The sequence below is a fragment of the Macaca mulatta genome, chromosome 4 (genome assembly GCF_049350105.2).
Source record: "Macaca mulatta isolate MMU2019108-1 chromosome 4, T2T-MMU8v2.0, whole genome shotgun sequence".
NCBI lineage: Eukaryota > Metazoa > Chordata > Mammalia > Primates > Cercopithecidae > Macaca > Macaca mulatta.
Genome location: NC_133409.1, coordinates 150,102,598 through 150,128,065, shown reverse-complemented (window position 1 = coordinate 150,128,065; position 25,468 = coordinate 150,102,598). Strand labels below are relative to the sequence as shown.

The window sequence follows — 25,468 nt, the reverse complement described above, 5'->3', positions numbered from 1 at the left end:
AGACTGCTTGAGCCCAGGAGGTTGTGGCTGCAGTGAGCCATTTGTGCCACTGCACTCCAGCCTGGGCAACAGAGCAAGACCCTGTTTCAGAAAAAGAAAGAAATGAAATGAAATCGAAAAGGGAGAGGACTACCTCTCTGGCTTGGTCTTTGATCAATGCTAATCAGGTTGGTTGGCATCAAGGAAGGAGCAGGGCAGACAACCATTTGGTACCTCTAAATGGCAGCCTGTCATGTTAGGGAGTTTATAGCTGAGTGATTTGGAATGTGAAATGTGATGAAGAAGAGATCTGGTCCTGCCACTTATTCCTTTGCAATCTTGGGCAGATCTCTGTGCCTCAATTTCTGAAAGAGTGAAATAGGGTTTTAATAGCACCTACTTCATAGAGTTGATGTATTAAATGTAATAAAGCACTTGATGCATAGTGGATACTCAACAAACTGTAGATATTATTGGCTTTCAAAATGCCTCATGACTCCATGTTTCAAACCTAGCAACTTGTTGCTGCAAGGTGGACAGTTTCTTTAAGACACTCTCTCCATCTACTTGACTTGTGGCCTTAGGAATCTCTTAAGTGGCCATAACTAAAAGCCCTAGGATGAGGGACAAAGTGTGTGCATCATCTAGTGCAGTGGTCTCCTATCTTTTTGGCACCAGGGAAGAGTTTAATGGAAGACAATTATTCCATGGTCAGTGGGGATGGGGGGCTGGTTTCAGTATGAAACTGTTCCACCCCAGATCACTAGGCATTAGATTCTCATAAGAAGCAAGAAACTTAGATCCCTTGCATGCGCAGTTCACAATAGGGTTCGAGCTCCTATGAGAATCTAATGCTTATGCTTATCTGACAGGAGGTGGAGCTTGGGCAGTAATGCTTGCTCACCTCCTGCTGTGTGGCCCAGCTCCTAAGAGGCCATGGACCAGTACCAGTCTGCGGCCCAGGGGTTGGGGACCCCTGACCTAGTGTGTGTGTGGGTTCTCCCTTGGCTACTAGACTCTTGCTTTCAGATAATACCCTAAATTATCATAGGGCCCCTAAATATACTTATTCTTGCTTTTAAACTATACTTACATCCTCCATTCAATGCAAATGCTGAGCTGAAAGCACAAAATGCTGACACTATGCAGTCACTCCCATCTTTTTTCCCATTCGTCTCCCCAACTCCTCCAAAAAAAGGTAACACTTCAAATCAGCTTTATTATGGGTGACAGATTTAGGGTTCTTAAATAGTGATAGCAGTGGCTAGAAGAAGCGCTTCATCCCCGCAGTGGAGTTTCTTTGTTGTGAGGGGAGGGAATGCAAGGAGTCATCAGCTGGGGCGGCCCTTGGCCACTTTTCAGCATCTACACAGTGCCTGGCACATAGTTGGTGTCCAATAAATATTTGTTAGCCATTTGTGGGCAGTGGGGACAATGGATGAAGGGAGCTCCCTTTGGAAACCATATATAGGAAAGAACATCTTACATCCCATATGCCTGTAGTTCTTGGTTCCAATTTAGGGGTATTTCCACTCCACTCTGCCCTCCTGTGGCCTGTCTTATTTTCTGGAGGAGGACTGGGCCTGCCTCATCCTAACATCGTAAACCCTCTTTCCAGAGCTGCAGCTTCTCCATGTGGAAGATGCCTGCTCTGGTGGGCATACATTCATTTTAGGAGAGAAACTAAACTCACAGCCCTTCACTTTTGGGGCTCCATCTTAAAACCAGGAAGGCCTTCCAGCCTGCCTTTTAATGGGTAATCATTTTGGAATTCCTCCCTACCATGTATTCTCCTATTTTTTGCCCTCTCCTCCTTGGTTTATGGGCATTTCTTGGTGGGCTGGGGGACCCCAGTCAAGTTGAGGGGATCCCCGCTCGGGGGACGGAGTAAGACAAGAAGGCGGGTTTGGAATGTTAGAGGCAGGACCGCAAGCTCCCAGGGCCACCCAATCACAGGGCCAGTCATCCGTTGGGCCCCTGCCTCCGCGCCCGGCAGCCACTCCGTAGCTTCCTCGCATTATCGCAGGGTTGGGCCGAGGCCCGCGCATGCCTGCAGAAAACCTACGGCCGCGAGGGGGCGGGCCTCCTCCTGCTCCTCCTCCCGAGAAGCTCCGGCAATGAGAATAGGCCCTGCCCCCTCGCACAGCCAAGTCTACGGACCAAGTCCGAGCCTGCCGACAAGCTCCGCCCCCACGAGGGCCTGCTCCGGCTGACAGCGTCCGGCAGCGCGGCAGAGCCCCGCCCCCATGCGGGGGCACGCTTACAGACGTCGTGCGTGCGCGCGGGAAGGGCCCGGACTCGCGGCCCGGCGTGGCTTTGTGACGGGCTTCTAGTGGCCCCGCCCCTTCCAGCAGCGTCAGCAGATCCCAGTGGTTTCGTTGGCGAGCGACGTCCGCGGGCGCTAGCCCAGCTTGGTCCCGCAGCTCTCGGGCTGCCCCCAGCCCCAGCAGCAGCTGGGCTACTTCCACCGCTCCTTCCCGTGCCGCCAGGAACAGCGGCGTCTGCTCCTGCACAGGAGGAAAGAGCCAGGGGCGATATCAGGGCAGGCCACGCCCACAGGACTGGGCCTTTCTACCTTCGCTTACGGGACCACTGGCCCCTCTCCCTTCAGGCTTTGCGAGTTACCGCACTTTCCATCTCTCCTGCGCCCGACTGTTTTGTGGGAAGCCCTCTGTCCCATCTAACCCTGCTGTCCTGGGCGTCTTTATCGGCTCCGGCCTGGAGAAGCGAGCGGGCGGCTCGGGCGTTGTTCACCGCAGCAGCCCAGTGCAGCGCAGTTTTCCCTAGGGGACGACGTGGGAGGTTGTTACCGCTGTTGGGGGCCAGACGCCTGGGTTCCGGTTTCCCACGGGTTCTGTCCTTGGGGGAAGGGCTATTTGGGCCGGTTGGTCCCTCAAAGGCGGGAAGCGTTGCCCAGGAGACTACCGGCCTGCAGGAAGTGTTGCCCTGGTGACGTCACCAGTGCGCGGGAGGGACAATGGGGCATTGTTCTGGGGTCGGTGAGACTGGGAAACCGTCTCCCCCGACGAGATCCCGCCCACTTTCCACAGACACTCTCTTCCATGCCAGTTCCCCAGTAAGCTGGAGCAGAGGGCCAGTGTGGTGTTGACGGTAGAAGTTGGGGGGCGGGGGGGGAACTCACACGGCCCGTATTTCCACCACATCGCAGATTGACAGCCTTAACAGCAGGATGAGAGGGAATGCCCCTCCACTGCACCTATATTTTGCACTCCATCTCCCACCCCATCTGCTCAACTTCTCTACAGCACACATCACCCCTTCCTCTACATACCCCATTTATCTCTGGCCCCCACGTCTGCTTGGGCTGCAATCAGTTCTTCAACCAGGTCTTCCACTGCCAGTCTGGCAGCCAGCATCAAGGGTGTCGTCCCGTCCTCTGTGCGAGCGTCCACTGCAGTTTGTCTGCTACGGAGCAGAAGCTGGGGAGACAGAGGGCCAGTGACCCCTGGGGTACCCTGGACTGCCAACTCAAGTTCCTTACAGTTTTAACCCCACTCGCAATCCATATTCAGCCATCCTCCGCAGTTTCCCTGTCAGGTTCCCAATCACACCAGTTTCCTCTTTGTCAAACTCTAGGGGATGCTTCTGTCCAGCTTTACTTGTAAGCTCGCCCCATTCCCTGTAGGGACCTCAGTGTGTGCCAACCTGGCAGACCTCGCGAGCATCAGCAGCCACAGCAGCATGAAGGGGTGTGCGCCCTGCGCGGTCTGGCTGGTTGGGGTTGGCTCCAGCCTCAAGGAGGCGGCGGGCAGCGGCTGGCCGGGAGAATCGGGCAGCCAGGTGCAGGGGGGTCTCCCCAGTGCCCACGGTGTGAGCCTGGGGACAGGCCCCTCCATCCAGCAGAGGTTCCCAGGGCCCAGGACATCCCAACCATGCCCCTTGGAAGGTCCTGGACTCTGCTTCCCCACAGCAAACCGCGGACATCAGGGGTGTCACCCCATCTGTTGGTAAGACATGAGTAATGGGTCAATCTAAATGACACAACAAGGGGGAAGGGACAACATGTAAGCTCAGAGAGAATCAAAACATAAGGTGTTGGGAAGCTAAGTTCCGGTTCTGTGTGGCTTTAGTCAAGTGACTTTTCTACTTTTCTCTGACTTCAGTTTCTTCCTCTGTAAAAGGAACCTGCAGCTTAATTCTCTGACATTCCAGGGCAGTGGTTTTCTCAAACGAGTCTGGATCAGATTCACCTGAAGGGCTTATTAAAACAGATTGCCTAACATCTTCAATTCCTGAGTCAGTAGCTCTGTAGTGGAGCCCAATAATTTGCATTTCTAACAAATTCCCAGGTGATGCTGATTCTGCTGTCTGAGGACCACACTTTGAGAATCATTTTTCTAAGGCACTAGTCTAAAATTAGTTCCTCTAGTTCTGATATTAAAGGACTCTCTGATTCTAATAGGGTCTAAAGACTTTTTTTTTTTTTTTTCTTGGTCTGGGTTGACTCACATACCAGGTCCACGGGTGTCCAGGTCAGGGGCTTCCATCTCGGATTCCTGGGGAGGAGTTAGCATGGCAGCCTGAGGGAGCTCCCCACAGCCACCACTCAGAGACCAGAACTGGCACTTGGAGGGTGGGCCTGTTTCTTCAGCCTTTGGGTAAAAGCAAGGATCAGTGAAGGTTGATTTGCTCTTTCAACCCTTCCGTCACTTCCAGATCATACTTGCCCCAGCCCGTTCACCTGGCCCACCTCCTCTCCCTCCTCAGGGCCTGAGCACATCACAACTCCATCCTCATCAACTTCTGCCTCTGGCTTCAGTGCCCTGGAAGGAAATGGGTGGGTAGAGGTTACACGGAATTATGACCATCAGGGTCTCCAAGATTTCCAGTAGGGTTCCCCTCCCCCTCTCCTTCCCCTATCTTTGACTTCTGCAATAGTATTTCTTATCTTTTCTAATTGTAAATATCACCATAGGAGAGACTTCCCTTCCTGAGCCTGGGTTTCTCCTCATTCTCACTTGAGGCCAATGCTGTCCTCGCCCAGTGGGGGCCGGCGTCGGTGGGGAGCTGACTGAGTCCTAGGCCGTCGAGTGAAACCAGGGGGCAGCCAGAGAGCTCCATGCTCTCGGCGTCGACGCCGGATGAGCTGGAGGACGAGAAGAGCCCCTAGGGCCAGGAGAATCACCCCAGCCACTGGGGAGCACAGCACAGGCCAGGGAAGCTGGTTGGCAGGGGGTGCTGGTGGGAGAGACAGAGTCACAAAGAGAGGCCACTCCTGGTGAGACTGATTACTATTGGGAGACCTTTGGACAAGTTTAATAGCCTGTCTTTGCCTTGGTTTCTTTATCTGCGAAATGGGGATGATAATATAGGTTGAGGTTGGGCACAGTGGCTCATGCCTGTAATCCCAGCACTTTGGGAGGCTGAGGCAGGTGGATCATATGAGACCAGGAGTTTGAGACCAGCCTGGCCAACATGGCAAAATCCCCTCTCTACTGAAAATACAAAAATTAGCGGCCAAGTGCAGTGGCTCACGCCTGTAATCTCAGCACTTTGGGAGGCTGAGGCGGGCGGATCGCGAGGTCAGGAGATCGAGACCATCCTGTTTAACGTGGTGAAACCCCGTCTCTACTAAAAATACAAAAAATTAGCTGGGTGTGGTGGCGGGTGCCTATAGTCCCAGCTACTTGGGAGGCTGAGGCAGGAGAATGGTGTGAACCTGGGAGGTGGAGCTTGCAGTTAGCTGAGATCGCGCCACTGCACACCAGCCTGGGTGACAAGGCGAGACTCTGTCTCAAAACAAAACAAAACACAAAACCCAAAAACCAAAAAAAATTAGCAGGGCGTGGTGGCATGCCATTGTAATTCCAGCTACTCGGGAGTCTGAGGCAAGAGAATTGCTTAAACCCGAGAGGCAGAGGTTGCAGTGAGCCAAGATGGTGTCACTGTACTCCAGTCTGGGTGACAGAGTGAGATTCTGTCTCAGAAAACAAACGCATAAAAAAACAGGTCGAGTATCCATGATCCCAATCCCAAATCTGAAATGTTCCAAAGTCTGAAACTTTCAGAGTACCAACATGACGCTTAAAGGAAATGCTCATTGTAGCATTTGGACATTGTATTAGGAATGCTGAACCGGTATAATGCAAATATTCCAAAATAAAAAAATCCGAAATCTGAAACACTTTTGTTCCCAAGCATTTCAGATGAGGGATACTCAACCAGCAGTATGTGCCTCATGGGGTTGTGGGGGAGGATTAAATGAGGTAACAATGTAAAATGCTTGGAGTAAGGCACAGAGTGAGTATGATATAGCAGTTCTTTTTTTTTTTTTGAGATGGACTCTCACTCTGTCGCCCAGGCTGGATGGAGTGCAGTGGCACGATCTCGGCTCACTGCAAGCTCCATCTCCCGGGTTCATGCCATTCTCCTGCCTCAGCCTCCCGACTAGCTGGGACTACAGGCGCCCGCCACCACACCCAGCTAATTTTTTTTAGTTTTAGTAGAGACGGGGTTTCACCGCGTTAGCCAGGATGATCTCGATCTCCTGACCTCGTGATCCGCCTGCCTTGGTCTCCCAAAGTGCTTGGATTACAGGCGTGAGCCACTGCGCCCGGCCTATTATTCTTTCATGTACTGAGTTGTCTGATACGAAGACAATTAGATATTCTCAGTCTGGTAGAGAAGATAAACCATCCCTTTGTTGGAGGGCTATGACAGAGGTTAGGATAATGTGCTTAGGGAAATAAGGAAGGAGACTGTAGAACAAATGGGCCAGTGGGAGATTCAATTAGAGAAAGCAGGGTTAGGGAAAGTAAGTCCCCACAAAGAACATTTTCATTTTATTTTATTTTTTTGTTTTGTTTTGTTTTGTTTTTGAGACGGAGTCTCGCTCTGTCGCCCAGGCTGGAGTGCAGTGGCGCAGTCTCGGCTCACTGCAAGCTCCGCCTCCCGGGTTCACGCCATTCTCCTGCCTCAGCCTCCCGAGTAGCTGGGACTACAGGCGCCCACAACCGCGCCCGGCTAATTTTTTGTATTTTTAGTAGAGACGGGGTTTCACCGTGGTCTCAATCTCCTGACCTTGTGATCCGCCCGCCTCGGCCTCCCAAAGTGCTGGGATTACAGGCGTGAGCCACCGCGCCCAGCCACAAAGAACATTTTCAGTCTCGGTTGTCCTGTTTGATGCAGCCTCCATTGCCTGTTGCTAGCATGAGAGCTGGCCTGGGAACAAAGGTCAGAGAAAGTGGCAAGGGGTCACCTACCAGTGCCTGCATGAGGGTGGACAGCCAGCAGTGGTCCAGGCAGCAGGGGCTCCAGGGCTCCCACTGCAGCCATCGCAGCAAGGAAGCGGAGTAGAAGCCCAGGGTCCCAGGGACAGCGGGATGCCGGGTGGTCAGGGCCACAGCGGGACAAATCCACACCCATTACCACCACAAACCTGTAGGGGAGGCACCTCAGAGACCTCTGTGTTGGTCCTTGGCTCCCTTCCCTCCCTCTGCCCTCTTAAAAAAACTGGTGTCTGGCCCTTCCCTCCACCTAACTTCTTACCCAGCACTGAGGGAGTCGGTCTCCTTGCCCAGGGGCTGCGTTTGAGGGGCTGATCTCTCCTGATAGGAGGGGTCCCGAGTTCCTCCTAGCTTTTCTTCAGCCCGGGCCCCAGGATAGGGGTACACCATGTCCCTGCCGTCACGATCCTTCCTTACCCAGAGTCCCACCCTCAGAGTCAGGGACAACACCCGGGCCAGGGCAAACAGCTGCTGGTCTAGGGCTGGGGGGCTCAGTACCACCAGCAGGGCCAGGGAGGGCCCCCACTCTGGGTCCCCATCTTCAGGCCTGCAGTCACCTCCATCCCAGCCACACTCTGCAGTGTTGCAGCCTTTCTCACAGTGCCCGTTGTGGAAGTGATCATGGCAGTACTGGTCATAGGCTGGACTGTGGGGTGAGGAGAGGGGGACTCAGGACCTCCCTAAAACCTGACTCTTCTCTTCACCCTAGAGAGAATTCCCCATATTTTGTGCCCTCCAGGGCTTTGGTTGCTAAGTGAGGGCAGCTGTGGAGCAATGAGCTTAGTCAAGTCCTGGATGGTAGTCCAGACACCCCAATGTTTGCTAACACCCCTGTCTCCCTAGACTGTCCCCTCTCTGTACCCTCCCAAGCTGTCCTCTGTTTCTGAAGGAGAGTCCAAGGCCCTTTTCCCTCTGTGAGGTGCTGACTGCTAGGGGAGATACTCCATGGCAGCAAGGCTTAGGGAGGGAGGCTTGAGGCCTGAGTTCCCACAACTCTCAGAGAGGAGCCCAAAGGCCACGCCCCACATTAAGTATTGATGCCACCCCATTACCCTAGGTTGGAGTCCAGAGTCTTCGACCCTTATTTAGTGATAGTTATTAGGGTGGAAACTCCCTGGAGCCCGCGGCTGTGGCCACGCTGTAACTCAGAGCCATCTACATCCTTCCTCCTCCTCTCACCCACCCCTCTCCTTCCCTGGTTCCAGGGGGTTTCAGGCTCACGTGCAGGCTGGAGGGGTCTCACAGTCGTAGCCATCAAACAGACACTCTTCAGAGTCACACTGTGGGTGGCACTGCCCGTCCCGGAAGAGAAGCCAGCACCGAGAGTGGGAGGGGCAGCCCTTCCAGGGGTCTGGGACTCCCAGAGAGCAGTCCCCTCCATCCCAATTTCCTCCTGGGCCACTGCAGCCAGCATCGCACGCCCCATCTCCACTTCTGCCCTCACACCCCTTGGCTCCGGGCTTCTGACACCGGGGCCCTGGAGAGCTGTGAGGGCAGGAGCATCGAAAGCCTGGGCCCCCCAAGCCCGTGGTCTCTGAGCAGCTGCCATTGTATAGGCATGGGGAGGGAGGGCCACAGCCTTTAGGAGCTGGTGGGGTCAGGCAGTCAGGACCCCCATAGCCATTGAGGCAGGCACAGCGTGGTGGGAAGCCTGGCTTAGGGGAGGGCAGACACAAGCCTCCGTGGTGGCAGTGATGGAGGCCGCAGGAAGGGGCCCTGTGGCTGCAGGTGGGGCCTTCAAAACCCTGTGGAGGGGAGGGGAGATATTGGAGATGGAACTTGCATTATTCTTCCCACTCCCCATCAAGCAAACTGTTGGGTTAAGATGGTGCAGAGGGTCCTAGAGTCTCATATCTAAAAGGTGCCTCAGAGAGCATCAAGTTAATCATTTTGTGGATGTTGAAACCATGTCCCATGGTAATTTCACACAATGACATATTACATTATTTTGAAAATGGATGAAGCACAGTTGAGTGCAACAACCTGATGGACTGTGGCATTATAGTGTAAGTTCTAGAAGACTAAACAGTTAATAGAATGCTATTATTATTATTATTATTTTTTTTTTTGAGACAGAGTTTCACTCTTGTTGTCCAGGCTGGAGTGCAAAATAGTGCGATCTCGGCTCACTACAACCTCTGCCTCCCAGGTTCAAGCGATTCTCCTGCCTCAGCCTCCCCAATAGCTGGGATTACAGGCATGCACCACCACGCCCAGCTAATTTTATGTTTTTGTAGAGACAGGGTTTCACCATGTTTGTCAGGCTGGTCTTGAACTCCTGACCTCAGGTGATCCGCCTGCCTCGGCCTCCCAAAGTACTGGGATTACAGGTGTGAGCCACCATGCCCGGCCGGTTATTATATTATTATCTTACTCCTTAGAAATAGGATCATATGTCTTCCTCTTCCTCTAGAGAGGGAACAGGATACAGGAGGAGGACATAAGTAGATGTAAGTTATTATTAATATTGAAATTATTGGGTTAGGTTTATGGGTGTTACATTGTTAGAATAATAAAATAAAAGAAGACCAGGCATAAACCAATGTCAGTATATCAGGAACCAAAGCTTAAGATTAGTCTAATTCCATGCATCTGAGACCCATAAATACATACACATACACACACAGTTAAAATAACCTGTCTGAGGCCACCCACCACGCAGCTTGAACTTGGGGAACTCCTGACCTTCCCTTAGGCAATGCCTGTGATTTCTGAAAATTCCATTCATGCTATCAGCTGCCTGCTTTTCCTTTGCTTCTGAGAGACACTTGCCACTGTGAACTTGGCATGGCTTTTTCCAATAATTTCCACATCTGTGCTCCCCGACAGTCCCTTCTGGGATTCCAACTGAGGTATTCTTGACTTTTGTCAGTATAGGGGGCAACAGAGAAGGCAGATTTGTGGTCACTTGCCTTGGGGCAGTGGCAGATGAAACCCAGGGGTGATCCTGCTGTGGCCTCACAGGTCCCTCCATGAAAGCAGGGTTGGCTGTGGCAGGGGTCTATCTCCACCTCACACCATTGGCCTGTAATTGTGGGGGAGATTAGACGTCACACACTGCATCAGTCACTGCCTCCGTCTTAGCCCATTCCTGGATGTTGGCCCAGTGCTAGATGTGCAGGTGAAGGGCTCCTGGGGCATCTTTTCTGGGTGGGGGTGGGCGTGGTCGCAGGGGATGGACCAGGTGATGGCTGCCACATGGGTGGAGACTATCTGGCTCTCCATGGTCTGCTCGGCTGTGCTCCAGACATGCTTGTGCCCCTTGTCCTGGGGCCTCACCTGTGTGTCCAGGAAGACACTGGCAGTAGAAGGCATTGGCCAGAGAGTGGCAGGCTGCAGTGCCTGTGGGGTGGCAGGGCTGGTCCAGACACTCGTCCACGTCTCCCTCACAGCGTAGCCCCACAAAGCCTGGAGGGCAGGCACAGTGGAAGCCTCCAGGTTTGGGGGTGCAGGTTCCATGGTTGTGACAGGGTTGGGACTGACAAGCATCAAGTTCCTTTGAGCAGTTCTGTCCATTGTAGCCTGGGGCGCACTGCAGACAAAGAGGGTTAGACAGGGAACCAGTGGATGAGCCCAACCTAATACTACAAGGGACCCAGCTCAAGACAGTTTGTCCAGTCCCCTACCTTCCAGCTCAACAGCATCACTCAACTCACCATCCATCATGGCCATGCGTCACAACCCTTCTACCTCAACTGCCCATGAGACACAGTTGTACGGTGACACACAACTCAACCTTCCCCAGTCCCAAACAATCTCTATGACACACTGCCACCAAACACAGCACCATTTTTGGTAAAACCTTCCTCTCCTACTAAATACCCACCAGGCTCTCTCATACTTTATTAATTCATAAGCATCTACTGAATGCCTACTTTGTGTCAGGCACCGTTTTAGGCACTAGGAATACGAAGAAAGTTAGAACTCATTCCTATTTCCTGGGAGCTCTCAGTCAACCAGAGGAAAGAAATGGCTAGCATTTATTGCATAATTTATATACGTAACCTAAAAATCCCCCGAATGACATTTTATTTGGGTTATCTCATTCGATTTTTACTTTGCAAGTAAGGAAGCTGAGTCTCTGAAAGGTTAAGTGACTTGTGCAAGTCAAAAAGCTATAGGTGGCAGAGCTGGGAATCAATGAAGGTCTGTGACTCCATAACCAATGCTCTCAACCATTTTCTGCTTCTTCATGCCACTCAGCTAGTGAAAGAAGGGTCATTGGCAAGATCTGCACCACATGCTGGCTTCCTTGCAAGAGGAAGGAGAGTGTGCAAGAGTAGAGTACCAGGAAGGCAGGCTTCAAAGAAGGAGAAGGGAATTCACAAAGAATCCAAGGAGTGGTCAGAGAGCTGGAAGGAACAGGTGATGGGGGTGTTTTGGAGGAGGGAACTTCATAAAAGAAGTAAAACTGAGTAATGGGTGCCCAGAGGTTTACTACTGATCAGTATACTGCTTTTGTTTATGTTTGAAAATGTTCATAATAAAAGGTTAAAAAATAAAATAAAAAAGTGAGAAAAGAGGGTAGGTTAGGGGATCTGTCTTAAGCCTTCTCTCAAAAGTTATGGTTCTGGCCGGGCATGGTGGCTCACGCCTGTAATCCCAGCAGTTTGGGAGGTCAAGGCGAGTGGATCACTTGAGGTCAGGAGTTTGAGACCAACATGGTGAAATCCCATCTCTACTAAAAATACAAAGAAAAAAAATTAGCTAGGTATGGTGGCAGATACCTGTAATCCCAGCTACTGGGGAAGCTGAGGCAGGAGAATTGCTTGAACCAGGGAGGTAGAGGTTGCAGTGACCCGAGATTGTACCATTACACTCCAGCCTGAGCGACAGAACAAGACTCTGTCTCAAAAAAAAAAAAAAAAAAAAAAGTTGTGGTTCTATATCTCAAAATAATAAAGGCCATATATGACAAACCCACAGGTAACATCATATTGAATGGGGAAAAGTTGAAAGCCTTTCCTCTAAGATCTGGAACAAGACAAGGATGCTCACTTTCACTATTTTTATTCAAGGTAATACTGGAAGTCCCAGCCAGAGCAATTAGGCAGGAGAAAGAAAGAAAGGGCATCAAAATTGCAAAGGAAGAAATCAAATTATCCATGTTCACAGGTGACATAATCCTATATTTAGAAAAACCTAAAGAAAACAGTTTAGAAACAAATTCAGTAAAGCTGTAAGATACAAAATCAATGTAGAAAAAGTAGTAGCATTTCTATACACTAACAGCAAACAATCTGAAAAAGAAATCAAGAAAGCAATCCCATTTATAATAGTTACAAAAAATAAAAACAAACAAATACATTTAACCAAAGAAGTGAAAGAGTACTGCAATGACAGCTATAAAACACTGATGAAATAAATTGAAGGGGACACAAAAAAATGGAAAGATATCCTGTGTTCATGGATTGGAAGAATGAATACTGTTAAAATGTCTGTGCTTACCAAAGTGATCTACAGAGTCATGCAACCCCTATGAAAATACCAATGATATTCTTTACAGAAATAGAAAAAACAACCCTAAAATTTATCTGAGCTGTAAAAGACCCAAATAGCCAAAGCAGTCTTGAGCAAAAAGAACAAAGCTAGAGGCACCACACTTCCTGTCTTCAAAATATACTATAAAGCGATAGTAACCAAAACAGCATGGTGCTGGCATAAAAAACAGACACATAGATCAATGGAATGGAATAGAGAGCCCAGAAAAACAAGTCCAAACATTTACAGCCAACTTACTTTCTTTTTTCTTTTCTTTTTTTTTTTTTGAGATGGGAGTCTCGTTCTGTTGCCCAGGCTGGAGTGCAATGGCATGATCTCAGATCACTGCAACCTCCACCTCCTTGGTTCAAGCGATTCTCCTGCCTCAGCCTCCTGAGAAGCTGGGATTACAGGTGCACGCCACCACGCCCAGCTAATTTTTGTATTTTTAGTAGAAACGAGGGTTTCACCATGTTGGTCAGGCTGGTCTTGAACTCATGACCTTGTGATCTGCCCGTCTCACCTTCCCAAAGTGCTGGGATTATAGGCATAAGCCACCGCTCCTGGCCAGCCAACTTACTTTCAACAAAGGCACCAAGTACACACATTGGGGAAAGGACACTCTCTTCAATAAATGGTGCTGGGAAAACTGGATATCCATATGCAGAAGAAACTAAACCTAGGCCGGGTGTGGTGGCTCATGCCTGTAATCCCAGCACTTTGGGAGGCAGAGGTGGGTGGGTCACCTGAGGTCAGGAGTTTGAGACCAGCCTGACCAATATGGTGAAACCCCATCTCTACTAAAATTACAAAAATTAGCTGGGCGTAGTAGCATGCGCCTGTAGTCCCAGCTACTCAGCAGGCTGAGGCAGGAGAATCGCTTGAACCTGGGAGGCGGAGGTTGCAGTGAGCTGAGATCATACCACTGCACTCCAGACTGGGCAACAGAGTGAGACTCCATCTCAAAAAAAAAAAAAAAATCACAAAAAACGAAACCTCTATCTGTCATCATATACAAAATAGATTAAAGCCGTACATGTACAACTGGAAACTATGAAGCCACTAAAAAAAGAAAATTCGGCCGGGCATGGTGGGTCACACCTGTAATCCCAGTACTTTGGGAGGCTGAAGCGGGCAGATTACAAGGTCAGGAGTTTGAGACCAGCCTGGCCAACATGGTGAAACCCTGTCTCTACTAAAAATACAAAAAAAAAAAAAAAAAAAAAAGCTGGGCGTGGTGGTGGGCGCCTGTAATTTCAACTACTTGGGAGGCTGAGGCAGGAGAATCGCTGGAATCCGGGAGGCAGAGGTTGCAGTGAGCCCAGTTCGCGCCACTGCACTCCAGCCCAGGCAAAGGTGCGAGACTTGGTCTCAAAAAAAAAAAAAAAAAAGTCATTTGGAAAATGCTTCAAGACATTGGTCTGGGCAAAAGTTTTTTGGGTAAGACCTCAACCCTCAACAGCACAGACAACAAAAGCAAAAATAGACAAATGTGATTACATCAAGCTAAAAAGTGTCTGTGCAGCAGAGGAAACAATCAACAGAGTGAAGGGGAACCTACAGAATAGAAGAAAATATTTGCAAACTACCTATCTGACAAGGGATTAATAATCAGAATATATAAGGAACTCAACAGCAAACACCACCATTACCACCACTGACAAATAATATGGTTTAAAAAATGGGCAATTGATCTGAACAGACATTTCTCAAAAGAAGAGATACAAATGGCCAACAGGTATATGGATGGAAATCAGGGAAATGTAAATCAAAACCACAATGAGATATCATCTCACACCAGTTAAAGTGGCTATTATTGAAAAGACAAGGGCCAAGTGCGGTGGCTCACGCCTGTAATCCCAGCACTTTCAGAGGTTGAGGCGGGAGGATCACTTGAGGTCAGGAGTTCGAGACCATCCTGGCCAACATGGTGAAATCCCATCTCTACTAAAAATATAAAAAATTAGCCAAGCGTGGTGGTCCACACCTGTGATCCCAGCTACTCGGGAGGCTGAGGCACAAGAATTGCTTGAATCTGGGAGGCAGAGGTTGCAGTGAGCTGAGATCAAGTCACTGTGCTCCAGCCTGGGCAACAGAGCAAGACTCTGTCGAAAAACAGGAAAAAAAAAAAAAAAAAAACAAACCCAAAAAATAGCAGATGCTGGCAAGGATGCAGAGAAAGGGCAACTCTCATATGCTGTTGGTGGGAATGTAAACTAACATAGCCAGTATGGAGAAAAGCATGGAAGTTTCCCAAAAATTAAAAAAAGATCTACCATATGATCAATCTACTGTTGATTACATATCCAAAGGAAATCGGTATCTTGAAGAGATATCTGCACCCCCATGTTTATTGCAGCACTGTTCCCAATAGCTAACATATGGAATTAACCTAAGGACCATCAACAAATGAATGGAAAAAAGAAACTGTGGCATATATACACAATGGAATATTATGCAACCAGAAAAAGAATGAAATCCTATCATTTTCAGCCACATGGATGAGACTGAAGGACATTATGTTAAGTGAAATAAGCCAAGCATGGAAAGACAAATACTGCACGTCTCTCACTTTCACCTTTGTGCCACTGCCTTAGTTAGTCCTGACCTTTCTTGCATTCCAGATAGAAACTTGCATCAGCCTCCTATTGCATGTCTAATATTGCTCCTCGCTCACATGTGGGAGCTAAAAAAGTTAGTCTCATGGAAGTAGAGTAGAATTATGGCTACCAGAGGTTAGAAAGGGTGGCAGGGAGGGGGAGATGAAGAGAGGTTGGTTAACGGATACAAAATTATGGTCATATAGAAGGAATAAGTTCTAATGTTAGATAGCAGAGAAGGATGATGATAGTTAACAATTTGTATTTCAAAATAACTAGAAGAGAGGATTTGGAATGTTCTCGACACAAAGAAATGATAAATGTTTGAGATGATAGATATCCCAATTACCCTGATCTGATCCTGACACATTGTATGCATGTATCAAAATATCACATGTGGCCAGGTGTGGTGGCTCATGCCTGTAATCCTATCACTTTGGCAGGCTGAGCGGGTGGATTGCCTGAGGTCAGGAGTTCTGAGACCAGCCTGCCCAACATGATGAAAACCCCATCTCTACTAAAAATACAAAAATTAGCCTGGCGTGGTGGTGCGCGCCTGTAATCCCAGCTACTCGGGAGGTTGAGACATGAGAATTGCTTGAACCTGGAAGGCAGGGGTTGCAGTGAGCCAAGATCGTGTCACTGCACTTCAGCCTGGGGGATAGAGCGACTCTGTCTCCAAAAACAAAAAGACAAAACAAAACAAAAAAACCTCACATGTACCCCATAGATATGTACGACTATTGTGTGTCAATAACAAAAGAAAATAAAATGGCAACCACACACACAAAAAAGGTTGTGGTTCTAAGCATATGAATCAGGCTGCTTAGACTTGAATGCCAGTTTTGCCTCTCCCAGCTGAGTGACCTGGACCACGAAGAAGAGACTCTAATCAGCCTGGGGGAGAAGTTAGGGACATCTTCCTGAGGAAGGTGCCCCTGAACACCAGCCCGTGGAAGAGGGGTTGGGAAGGCCATTCCAGGTAGTGTCAATAGCAGGGATAAAGGCTGAGAGGCAAGAATCAGTATGGGGTATGTGGGAAAGTCAGCAGCAGTTTTGTGTTGCTGGAGCAGAGAGTAGGAGGGTGAGATGGGGAGAGCTGAGGCCTGAGAGGCAGGCAGGGCTGGGTCATGCAGGCCTTGGACTTTATTCTGAATGAGGCGGGCAGCCACTGAAGGTTCAGCAGGGGACAGACAGGTCAGCTGGACATTTTCAGTAGAGTACCCTGGTCATGGGGTAAAAGCTGAACCTGTAGAAGGACAAGTGTGGAGGCAGGGACCATAGTTAGGAGACTGATGCAAGTATCTACCTGGAATGCAACAAAGGTCAGGACTCAGGCAGTGGGACAAAGGGCGAAAGTGAAAGCACAGACTTGAGAAAACTTCAGGAGATAAAGTGGCATGACTTTGTGGTTAGTTGGGTGTGTGGGGTTTAAAAAAAAGGGAGGAGAAATGGATACACTGGGTCTTCCCTCAGTCACTACTGTCTCTCCCATCCAGACCACCCTTGTCTTTCCTCCCCCTTCTCCTGCAGACCCTCTCACCTGGCAGAGATACCCACTGGGCTGGGCCATGCAGGTGGCCCCGTGCTGGCAAGGCCTGGACTCACATGGGTTCACATGATCCTGGCACAGGCTGCCTTGGAATCCAGGGGGGCAGTGGCAGAAATAGGAGGGGCCACTGTCGACACAGAGGCCTCCATTCTGGCAAAGGGAAGAGACGTCTATGCCTAGGGAGAGAGACAAACAGGGATATATAAAGACCATTGGGGGGCCGGGCGCGGTGGCTCACGCCTGTAATCCCAGCACTTTGGGAGGCTGAGGCGGGTGGATCACGAGGTCAGGAGTTTCAGACCAGCCTGGCAAACATGGTGAAACCCCATCTCTACTAAAAATACAAAAAATTAGTTGGGCATTGTGGCGGGCGCCTGTAATCCCAGCTACTTGGGAGGCTGAGGCAAGAGAATCACTTGAACCTGGGAGATGGAGTTTGTAATAAGCCGAAATGGTGCCATTGCACTCCAGCCTGGGCTATAGAGCAAGACTCCATCTCAAAAAAAAAAAAAAAAAAAAAAAAAAAAAGGTAAGTGGGGATGTGGCCAGGTGCTGTGGCTCACACCTGTAATCTCAGCACTTTGGGAGGCTGAGACAGGTGTATCACTGAGGTCAGGAGTTTGAGACCAGTCTGGCCAACATGATGAAACCCCGTCTCTTTTAAAAATACAAAAAAATAAAAATAAAAAAATTAGCTGGGCATGGTGGCACATGAATCCCGGCTACTTGGGAAGCTGAGGCAGGAGAATCACTTGAACCTAGGAGGCGGAGGTTGCAGTGAGCCGAGAACGTGCCACTGCACTCCAGCCTGGGTGACAGAGTGGGACTCCATTTCAAAAAGAAAAAGATAAATTGGGAGGATGAAGGGTATATTCAGGGCCCAAACTCTGGGTGTAGAGGCCTTTACCTTGGGGACCATCTAACATTCCTGGGTGGAGGCCACTCTGGGCCCAAGGAGTTAATAACTCCTGGCACTGAAGAAATTAGAACATCGAGTTTTACCTCTCTCCTCACCCTTTCTGCCAGAATGTTGGAGACATACCTCTAAAGCTGATCGTAGTGTTAAAGTAACTGTGTTCTTGGCTTAAAATAAGGCTTGAGCAAGAAAGAATTCAAGGGATGCCTCAGGTGAGGACATGTGGCTTAAGTCTGTCCCCTGAGTTCTGCATTCCTTTGATGTTCTCTCCCTGTGATTCCCATCAGCTCTCCCTTAACTCCATCATAGTCTCTTTCCCGAGGTCTTCTCATATCAAACCTTATTCTCAGTATTATAGTTGCCTATAGGGCAGGTGCAGTTGTAGCCAGAGGGCTGGGGGTAGCAGGTCCCCCCATGGGCACAGGGTGCAGAGACGCAGCCTCCTAGCTCTGCCTCACACTCTGGCCCTGTCCAACCCATGTCACACACACATGAGGATCTGGTTGTAAAGAGAAAGGGGAGGGTTTTTCTCTTCTCCTACTGCATCTGCTCCCCTCCCTGCTGCCTAGACCCCATGACTTCCTCCTCTTCTTATTTTAGTGTTCTTTGTCAAAGAGATTGGCGTGACATTGAAGTGAATGGGGTGGGGTGAAATGCGTTGAGTGTAGCTGGATTAAGTGTGGTCCACTCTGCCTGGGTTATGATGATCAGGACAGAGTTGAGTTGTTCTACGCTGAGTCATGTCCCTCATGGTTGGGCTAAACTGGAATCCTGTGGAATGGGCTCGTTGGTGTTGCTTGAATTGTGTTAAATGAGGTAACAGGAATTGCGTTAGGCTTCTCTGATTGCACAGTTCAACACCTGTGCAATCAAGAACTGATTTGTGTGTGTGGTTTTGATTCTCAGGTGGTTGTTTTGGCCAAAGGCTGTGTGGATGCCCGCAGGAATGGGGCAGGTGAGAACACCCATGTTTTCTTCATCTGCTCTCCAGTCAGTGCTGGGGTTGGTTGGTTGGTTACCTTGGTTCAGTGCAGCCTTCTGGCAGGAGGACAGTGGAAGGTTGCAGAGAGGCCCGGTCCATCCCTGGAGGCACAAGCAGTGGAAGGAGGGCCCAGTCTGGAGGCAGTGGGAATTGCGTGGACAGGGCTTCTGGGCACATAAGTCCATCAGAGTCTGAGGGGTGGGAGGGAGTGTGAGGCAGGACACAGCATTAGATTCCCAGCCCAGAGATGGTCCTCTGCTCACTCCAGCTCCTCGAAATCCCTTCCTTCAAAAACTCTCTCCTGAATGGCCTGGGACCAGGTGACCCTCCCTGGTTTCCCTCCCAGCCACTTCCCTCCTCAGCACACCTGGCTTCAATGGCCCTCACCTGGCAGCTACCTCCGGTGTAGCCAGTGGGGCAGAGGCAGCGGGGACCCTGAGGGCTGTCCTGGCAGGTTGCCCTATTCCTACAGGGGCTGAACAACACAGAGACAGGGCATGATAGGAAGAAGTTCGGGAAACAAGGGGAAGGTAGTGTGTGATGTTGTTGGGAGGCAACCACTGGGAGGTGGCAAGCCAGGAGGGAAGGCGGAACGAGGGGTGTGGGGTGGGAGGCAGCCTGGAGCCCAAGGGGAGATGAGAGGAGGGGTGGGAAGGATGAGGGGCTTTCTCCCTTCTAGGGGTCTTTGTGCCTTGCTCACCTGTCTGCACAACTGGGGCGGATCTTTCCCTCACAGCGCCGGCCCTGGAAGCCCATGGCACAGAGGCAGGAGAAGGTGCTGGGTCTGTTCACGCAGGTACCCCCATTGAAGCACGGGGCTGGAGAGAGGAGGCTGTGAGGGTTTGGGTTCCTTGCCTGTAACCTGACCTGTGACCTCAGTCACACTGTACATAGGACATACACCCCCCCCCCAAAATGACAGCTCACTGCCATCCAATTAATTTTTTTTTTTTTTTTTTTTTTTTTTTTTTGAGACGGAGTCTCGATCTGTCGCCCAGGCTGGAGTGCAGTGGCACGATCTCGGCTCACTGCAAGCTCCGCCTCCCGGGCCGACGCCATTCTCCTGCCTCAGCCTCCCGAGTAGCTGGGACCACAGGCGCCCGCCTCCGCGCCCGGCTAATTTTTTGTATTTTTAGTAGAGACGGGGTTTCACCGTTTTAGCCAGGATGGTCTCGATCTCCTGACCTTGTGATCCACCCGCCTCAGCCTCCCAAAGTGCTGGGATTACAGACGTGAGCCACTGCGCCCGGCCATCCAATTAATTTTTATTTATTTATATAATACTTTATTTTTTTTTAGATAGGGTCTTGCTCTGTTACCCAGGCAGTGGTGCCATCACAGCTCACTGTAGCCTCAACCTCTTGGGCTCAAGTCATTCTCCCACCTCAGCTTCCCGAGTATCTGGGACTACAGGCCTCAGCCACTGTGTGCCCAGCTAATTTAGAGATGGAGTTTCATTATGTTTCTCAGGTTGGTCTGTCCAATTAAATTTAAAAAAATGTGACACAAGCATACCCTCCCCAGTTCCTCCATTCTCCTGTGGCCCCCAGCCCCATGACACAGTGGGCACTCACCAGACACACAGTAGTCAGTGATGGTTTGGCACTGGGGACCTGTGTGGCTTGGAGGGCAAGTGCAGTAGTAGCCTCCAGGGCTAGGGTTGCAGGAGCCACCATTGAGACATGGCCCTGAGTGACAAGCTGTCATCTCCTCACTACAGGTAGGCCCTGAAGGAAACAGGTGGGGGCTGAGAAAAGGTGTCCTCCTTCCCTCCCTCCACTCTCCTCCTCTTTCCTTTTCCTTCCCTTCCTCATCCCAAACCCTATTATTCTCTCCCATCAACCTCCTTTCTCACCACCTCCCACACATCACCTGTGTCCCCTGCAGCCCAGTTCTCCTTAGTGGTGACTGAGACACAGGGCCCATGGTCACCTGCCTTACCCTTGACTTAGGAGGTGACCAGCACAGGGTGTATATGGTTTAGGGAGGGTCTCACCTGTGTAGCCTATAGGGCAGGTGCAGTTGTAGCCAGAGGGCTGGGGGTAGCAGGTCCCCCCATGGGCACAGGGTGCAGAGACGCAGCCCCCTAGCTCTGCCTCACACTCTGGTCCCGTCCAACCCACGTCACACACACATGAGGATCTGGTTGTAAAGAGAAAGGGGAGGGTTTTTCTCTTCTCCTACTGCATCTGCTCCCCTCCCTGCTGCCTGGACCCCTATGACTTCCTCTTCTTTTGGCCCTGAGATTCTGGCCTCTTTCTTCAGTGACTTTGCTCTCAGCACCGCCCCTGTCCTCCCCAACACCTGCTCATTTTCTCCAACTAGATATGTGCATATATACATTTATACATATGTGTATGTATATATATATATTCTTTCTGTAACTTGCTTATTTTCTGTCTGTTTTCATTAGAATGAAAGCTGCACGAGAGCAGTGGCTTTGTCTCTTTTGCTTTGTGCTGTTCCCCCAAGGCCTGGAACAGTAGCCACACAAAGTAGGTGCTCAGCAGATTTTTTTTTTTTTTTTTTAAGACAGAGTCTTGCGCTGTCGCCCAGGCTGGAGTGCAGTGGCATGATCTTGGCTCACTGCAACCTCTGCCTCTTGGGTTCAAGCAATCCTTCCGCTTCAGCCTCCCAAGTGGCTGGGATTACAGGTGCGCCACCATGCCCAGCTAATTTTTGTATTTTTAGTAGCTACGGGGTTTCACCATGTTGGCCAGGCTGGTGTTGAACTGCTGATCTCAGTTGATCCGCCCACCTCGGCCTCCCAAAGTGCTAGGATTACTGGCGTGAGACCGTAATCAGCACTGTGCCAGATATTTTTCTAATGAATGATTAATTTGCCCTGGGATTTAATGCTCTTCTTTCTGCTCTGATCCCCTGGTCCTCTGTTTCCACCAGTTTTTGGGGACTGTCTTCTCCTTGGATGACACTTACCAGTTGAGCCCTCCCACTGCCTCACCCTAAGAACTTTGCCATCTCCTTCCTTTTCCCCATTGGTCATTTCTCACAGACCTACACCTCACTGGCTGTCTTCTCCCGTCCTAGTGAAGGGAGCCCAAAGGAGGGGGCAGATGGGGAGGGCCTGGAAGATGTTACCTCTGGCAGTGCCCATGGTGGCAGGTGCAGTTGTCCTCAGGTGGGGCACAGCCAGGGCTTCCATCAGGACACAGACAGTTGGCCTTGTCTTTCTGGTCCTTACATATCTGCTTGGGCTGGCACAGGTTGGGAGCACACAGGGGAACCTCACAGAGCTGGCCTGGGGTGGGAAGATGGGTCAAAAAGAAAACAGCTCCTCCACATCCTTCATTGGGCCAAAGGCTACTTCTTATGCGTGCCTTAATCCCCATGAACCCATGAACCTGTCCTTCAATGGCTCCCTATTGCCTTTAAGATATTAACTTTCTCAGAATGATACACAGAGTCCTGCAGGACATGACATTTGTGCAACAGCTGCATTTCTCATCTTTGCCTTGCTGCACCCTTAACTCTGGCTTTCTTACAGTTCCTTAAATGGGGTGTGCTTTTCTTCCATCTGTGTCTTTGCACATGCAGTTATCTCCAGCTAAAACACGCTATCTGGCACTCTATTTAGACAAACTCCTTTCTTTCTTTCTTTCTTTCCTTCTTTTCTTTTCTTTTCTTTTTTCTTTTCTTTTCTTTTCTTTTCTTTTCTTTCTTTCTTTCTTTCTTTTTTTTTTTCTTTCTTTCTTTCTTTCTTTCTTTCTTTCTTTGCCTCCCTCCCTCCCTCCCTTCCCTTCCCTTCCCCTTCCTTCCTTCCCTTCCTTCCTTCCTTCCTTCCTTCCTTCCTTCCTTCCTTCCTTCCTTCCTTCTTTCTCTTTCTCCCTTTCTTTCCCTCCCCTTCCATCCCCTCCCCTCCTCCCCTCCCTCCCTGCCTGCCTTCCGTTCTTCCTTCCTTCCTTCCTTCCTTCTTTCCTTCCTTCCTTCCTTTCCTTCCTTCCTTCGTTTCTTTTTTTTTTTTGAGACGGAATCTTCCTCTGTCGCCCAGGCTAGAGTGTAGTGGTTCGATCTCAGCTCACTGCAACCCCTGCCTCCTGGGTTCAAGTGATTCTCCTGCCTCAGCCTCCCCAGTAGCTGGGATTACAGGCGCCTGCCACCACGCCTGGCTAATTTTTGTATTTTTAATAGAGGTGAGGTTTCACCATGTTGGCCAGGCTGGTCTTGAACTCCTGATCTCAGGTGATCCACCTGCCTTGGCCTCTCAAAGTGCTGAGACTACAGGCGTGAGCCACCACACCTAGTCTCTGCTTATCTTTCAAGACTCAGCTCAGCCATCACCTCCTCCATTTTTAGTCTGGGTTGGCTGGTCCTCTGTGCTCCTGTAGCATCCTGCACATTTTTCTCTTAGAGCACTTCTGTGGGCTATAATCAACAGGAGACTTGTTGGTCTCTCTGTATTAGACTTAAAGTCACGTGAGGATGGCAACTGTCTTACTCAGATTTGCCTCGTGTCTGGCATAGTAGGCACTTAGTAAGTGCTTACTAAATAAGCAAGTGAATGCCTTTTCTTTGAGCCCAGTCCTCTTCTCCCGAGCCCCAATCACACCATTTACATTGGGCCCATGTGGGCCCTACGGTAACCCCTGCCCTTGTCCCCATGGTTGTATGGTTGTACAATTGTGCAGGTTTTACACTAAATACTTTTAAAGGATACCATTCTCATTCTATTCTCACATCCCAACCATCAAACACCCGCCAATGAACTCTGCCCCAACCCAAATGGAATAAGATACTCTGCCAGTTCTTTCCAATGCCTCCCCCGCTAACCTGTGAAACCAGAGGGGCAGAGGCAAAAGAAGGCTCCTGGAAGATCAAGGCAGCTGGCTCCAACGGGACATGGGTCACTCAGGCACTCATCCACCTCTGTTTGACAGCGTGGCCCTTCAAAGCCTGTGGCACAGCAGGAAGGTCAGGGACCTGCACGGACATCTGCCTCCTGCCCCGCTGTCCCCCACAGTGTGTGCCCCAGTTTACCTGGGAGACACTTGCAGTGGAAGGCTCCAGGCTGGTCCTGGCACTGCCCACCATTGGCACAGGGAGAGCTGCTGCACTCATCAATATCCTCCTCACATCGGGTGCCGGCGAATCCTAGTGGGGTGGAATTGGGTGGGGAGAGGAGGCCAAGGTCATCGAGGGAGGCACAGCATGGAAAGGTGAACTTGCAGAGCTTCCCAGAGAAGACACCTGGGGCAGGTGGGTGTGGGGTAACAGGAGAGTGATGCGGAAAAGGTGAAGCTCAGCCTCCTGCCAGCTGTGTGACTTTGGGAAAGCTGGTCCACCCTCTCGGCCCCAGTTTCCTGTTCTGTGTAAAAGGGGAATAATAATGGAACCTACGTCATGGTATTGTTAAAAAGATTAAATGACATAACGCCTGAAAAGTACACAGCCAAATGGCTAGTCTGGAGTAAGTGGTGAATGAATGTAGTTATTATAGTAGCAGGGGACAGAAGGGCGTCAGGTGAGGCTGGAGAAGAAAGGCTTGGGGCAGCTTTCCCTGGGGTTATGATGAGAGTGCCAAGACCAGCCTGGGACCTCAACATGCATACACAGAGCCTGTGCGGGACGGCTGGAAAGGAGGGATCATTGGGTGATTTGGCAGGGCAGAGATGAGAATGGGCAAGTAAGCAAGGGAAGATTTGGGGATGTAACAGTAGAGATTTTGGGGAGCAAAGACAGATTTGGAGGACTCTTTGGCTAGTCTAGAGAGAGCTTCAAGGGGCCTTGGGTGATTGCTGGGCCTGAACTCTGCAGGTTCAGAGGCCTGGGGTCTGAGGGTGGCCAGAGTGGCATCTGTACTCACCAGGCAGGCAGATGCACTGGAAGCCATTGAGCAGGTCATGGCAATCCGCATGGTTCAGGCAGGGATCTGAGGCACACTCATTGGTTTCCACCTCACAGAGCTGCCCCTCTAAGCCTGGGGACATGGGGATCATGAGGGCTGTGGCTCAGCCAGGTCTGCCTGGGAGACCTGTACTCTAGAATCAGCCCTGCTCCCGACGCCCTCAGGCGGTCCTCCCCTGAGGTGCTGTCTGCATGGGGTTGAACAAGATGAACCCTGAGGCCCTGCTGCTCCTCAGTGTGTGGCCCTGCTCCTTGAGGTGTGAAAGGCTAAGAAACAGGGTGCTTGCTGGGGACCTGGGGGAGGACTGCAAGGCTTTTTTGTGGTCATTCCTGTGTATACAGAGGACGGGGCTCACCAGGGCAGGCTGATCAGCCTGGAGGACCTCGAGGTACAAATAGGACAAATTGGCTTGGAGAACGAGTCCCGCCTCTTTTTCTGCCTGGGCGGGCCTCCATGCCAGGGAGAACGGAGATCCCAAAGTGGAGGAATTTGAAGTGCATCTGGGAAGCTTGTTGCTCCCATATTTGTCCCGTTGCTTTGAGTGCATCCTAGTCTCCACTGTCTCATCCTGAATTGAGGCAGGATCAACCTCCGGACCTTGTCTTCCTGTCTTTTCTGGCCTGAGGAGTCTGCTTCTGAAGCTCCTTGATATCTACAACGTTGTCCCTTGGGTTACCGACCTGTTTTCTCTTATTTTTCTATGATTGTCTGTGGGATGACCTGAGCCAGTATCTTTGGGTGCCGCTCAGTTTAGAAAGGCGATATGGGGTAGTGGTTATAATTGTTGAAGCCCTTGGTTTGAATCTCAGCTCTGCCAGTTGGTAGCTGGGTGACCTTGGACAAGTCAC

General features: G+C 50.4%; 1 protein-coding gene across 5 annotated transcripts in view; it reads right to left on the bottom strand.

Annotated features, from left to right (window-relative positions):
• Positions 1-1,178: 1,178 nt before the first annotated feature.
• The window catches only part of NOTCH4 (notch receptor 4), a 29,773-nt gene continuing 5,483 nt past the window's right edge, over positions 1,179-25,468 (bottom strand). The window contains exons 9-30 of one of the 5 annotated variants that reach the window (XM_078000335.1): positions 24,579-24,692; positions 23,753-23,866; positions 23,546-23,668; positions 21,857-22,016; positions 20,754-20,899; positions 20,332-20,484; positions 19,458-19,575; positions 19,145-19,232; positions 18,795-18,948; positions 16,851-17,035; positions 10,506-10,758; positions 10,139-10,251; positions 8,448-8,971; positions 7,489-7,872; positions 7,203-7,378; positions 4,959-5,178; positions 4,682-4,763; positions 4,454-4,592; positions 3,646-3,941; positions 3,272-3,419; positions 2,665-2,762; positions 1,179-2,486 (exon numbers count right to left, since the gene is read on the bottom strand). In XM_078000335.1, the coding sequence (XP_077856461.1) occupies positions 1,773-2,486; positions 2,665-2,762; positions 3,272-3,419; positions 3,646-3,941; positions 4,454-4,592; positions 4,682-4,763; positions 4,959-5,178; positions 7,203-7,378; positions 7,489-7,872; positions 8,448-8,971; positions 10,139-10,251; positions 10,506-10,758; positions 16,851-17,035; positions 18,795-18,948; positions 19,145-19,232; positions 19,458-19,575; positions 20,332-20,484; positions 20,754-20,899; positions 21,857-22,016; positions 23,546-23,668; positions 23,753-23,866; positions 24,579-24,692 (4,502 nt within the window). In that variant the 3' untranslated portion in view covers positions 1,179-1,772. Of the gene's footprint in view, positions 2,487-2,604; positions 2,763-3,271; positions 3,420-3,645; positions 3,942-4,453; positions 4,593-4,681; positions 4,764-4,958; positions 5,179-7,202; positions 7,379-7,488; positions 7,873-8,447; positions 8,972-10,138; positions 10,252-10,505; positions 10,759-16,850; positions 17,036-18,794; positions 18,949-19,144; positions 19,233-19,457; positions 19,576-20,331; positions 20,485-20,753; positions 20,900-21,856; positions 22,017-23,545; positions 23,669-23,752; positions 23,867-24,578; positions 24,693-25,468 lie in introns of all 5 variants that reach the window. The other 4 variants (XM_015136048.3, XM_015136049.3, XM_078000336.1 and 1 more) reach the window with 4 other exon arrangements.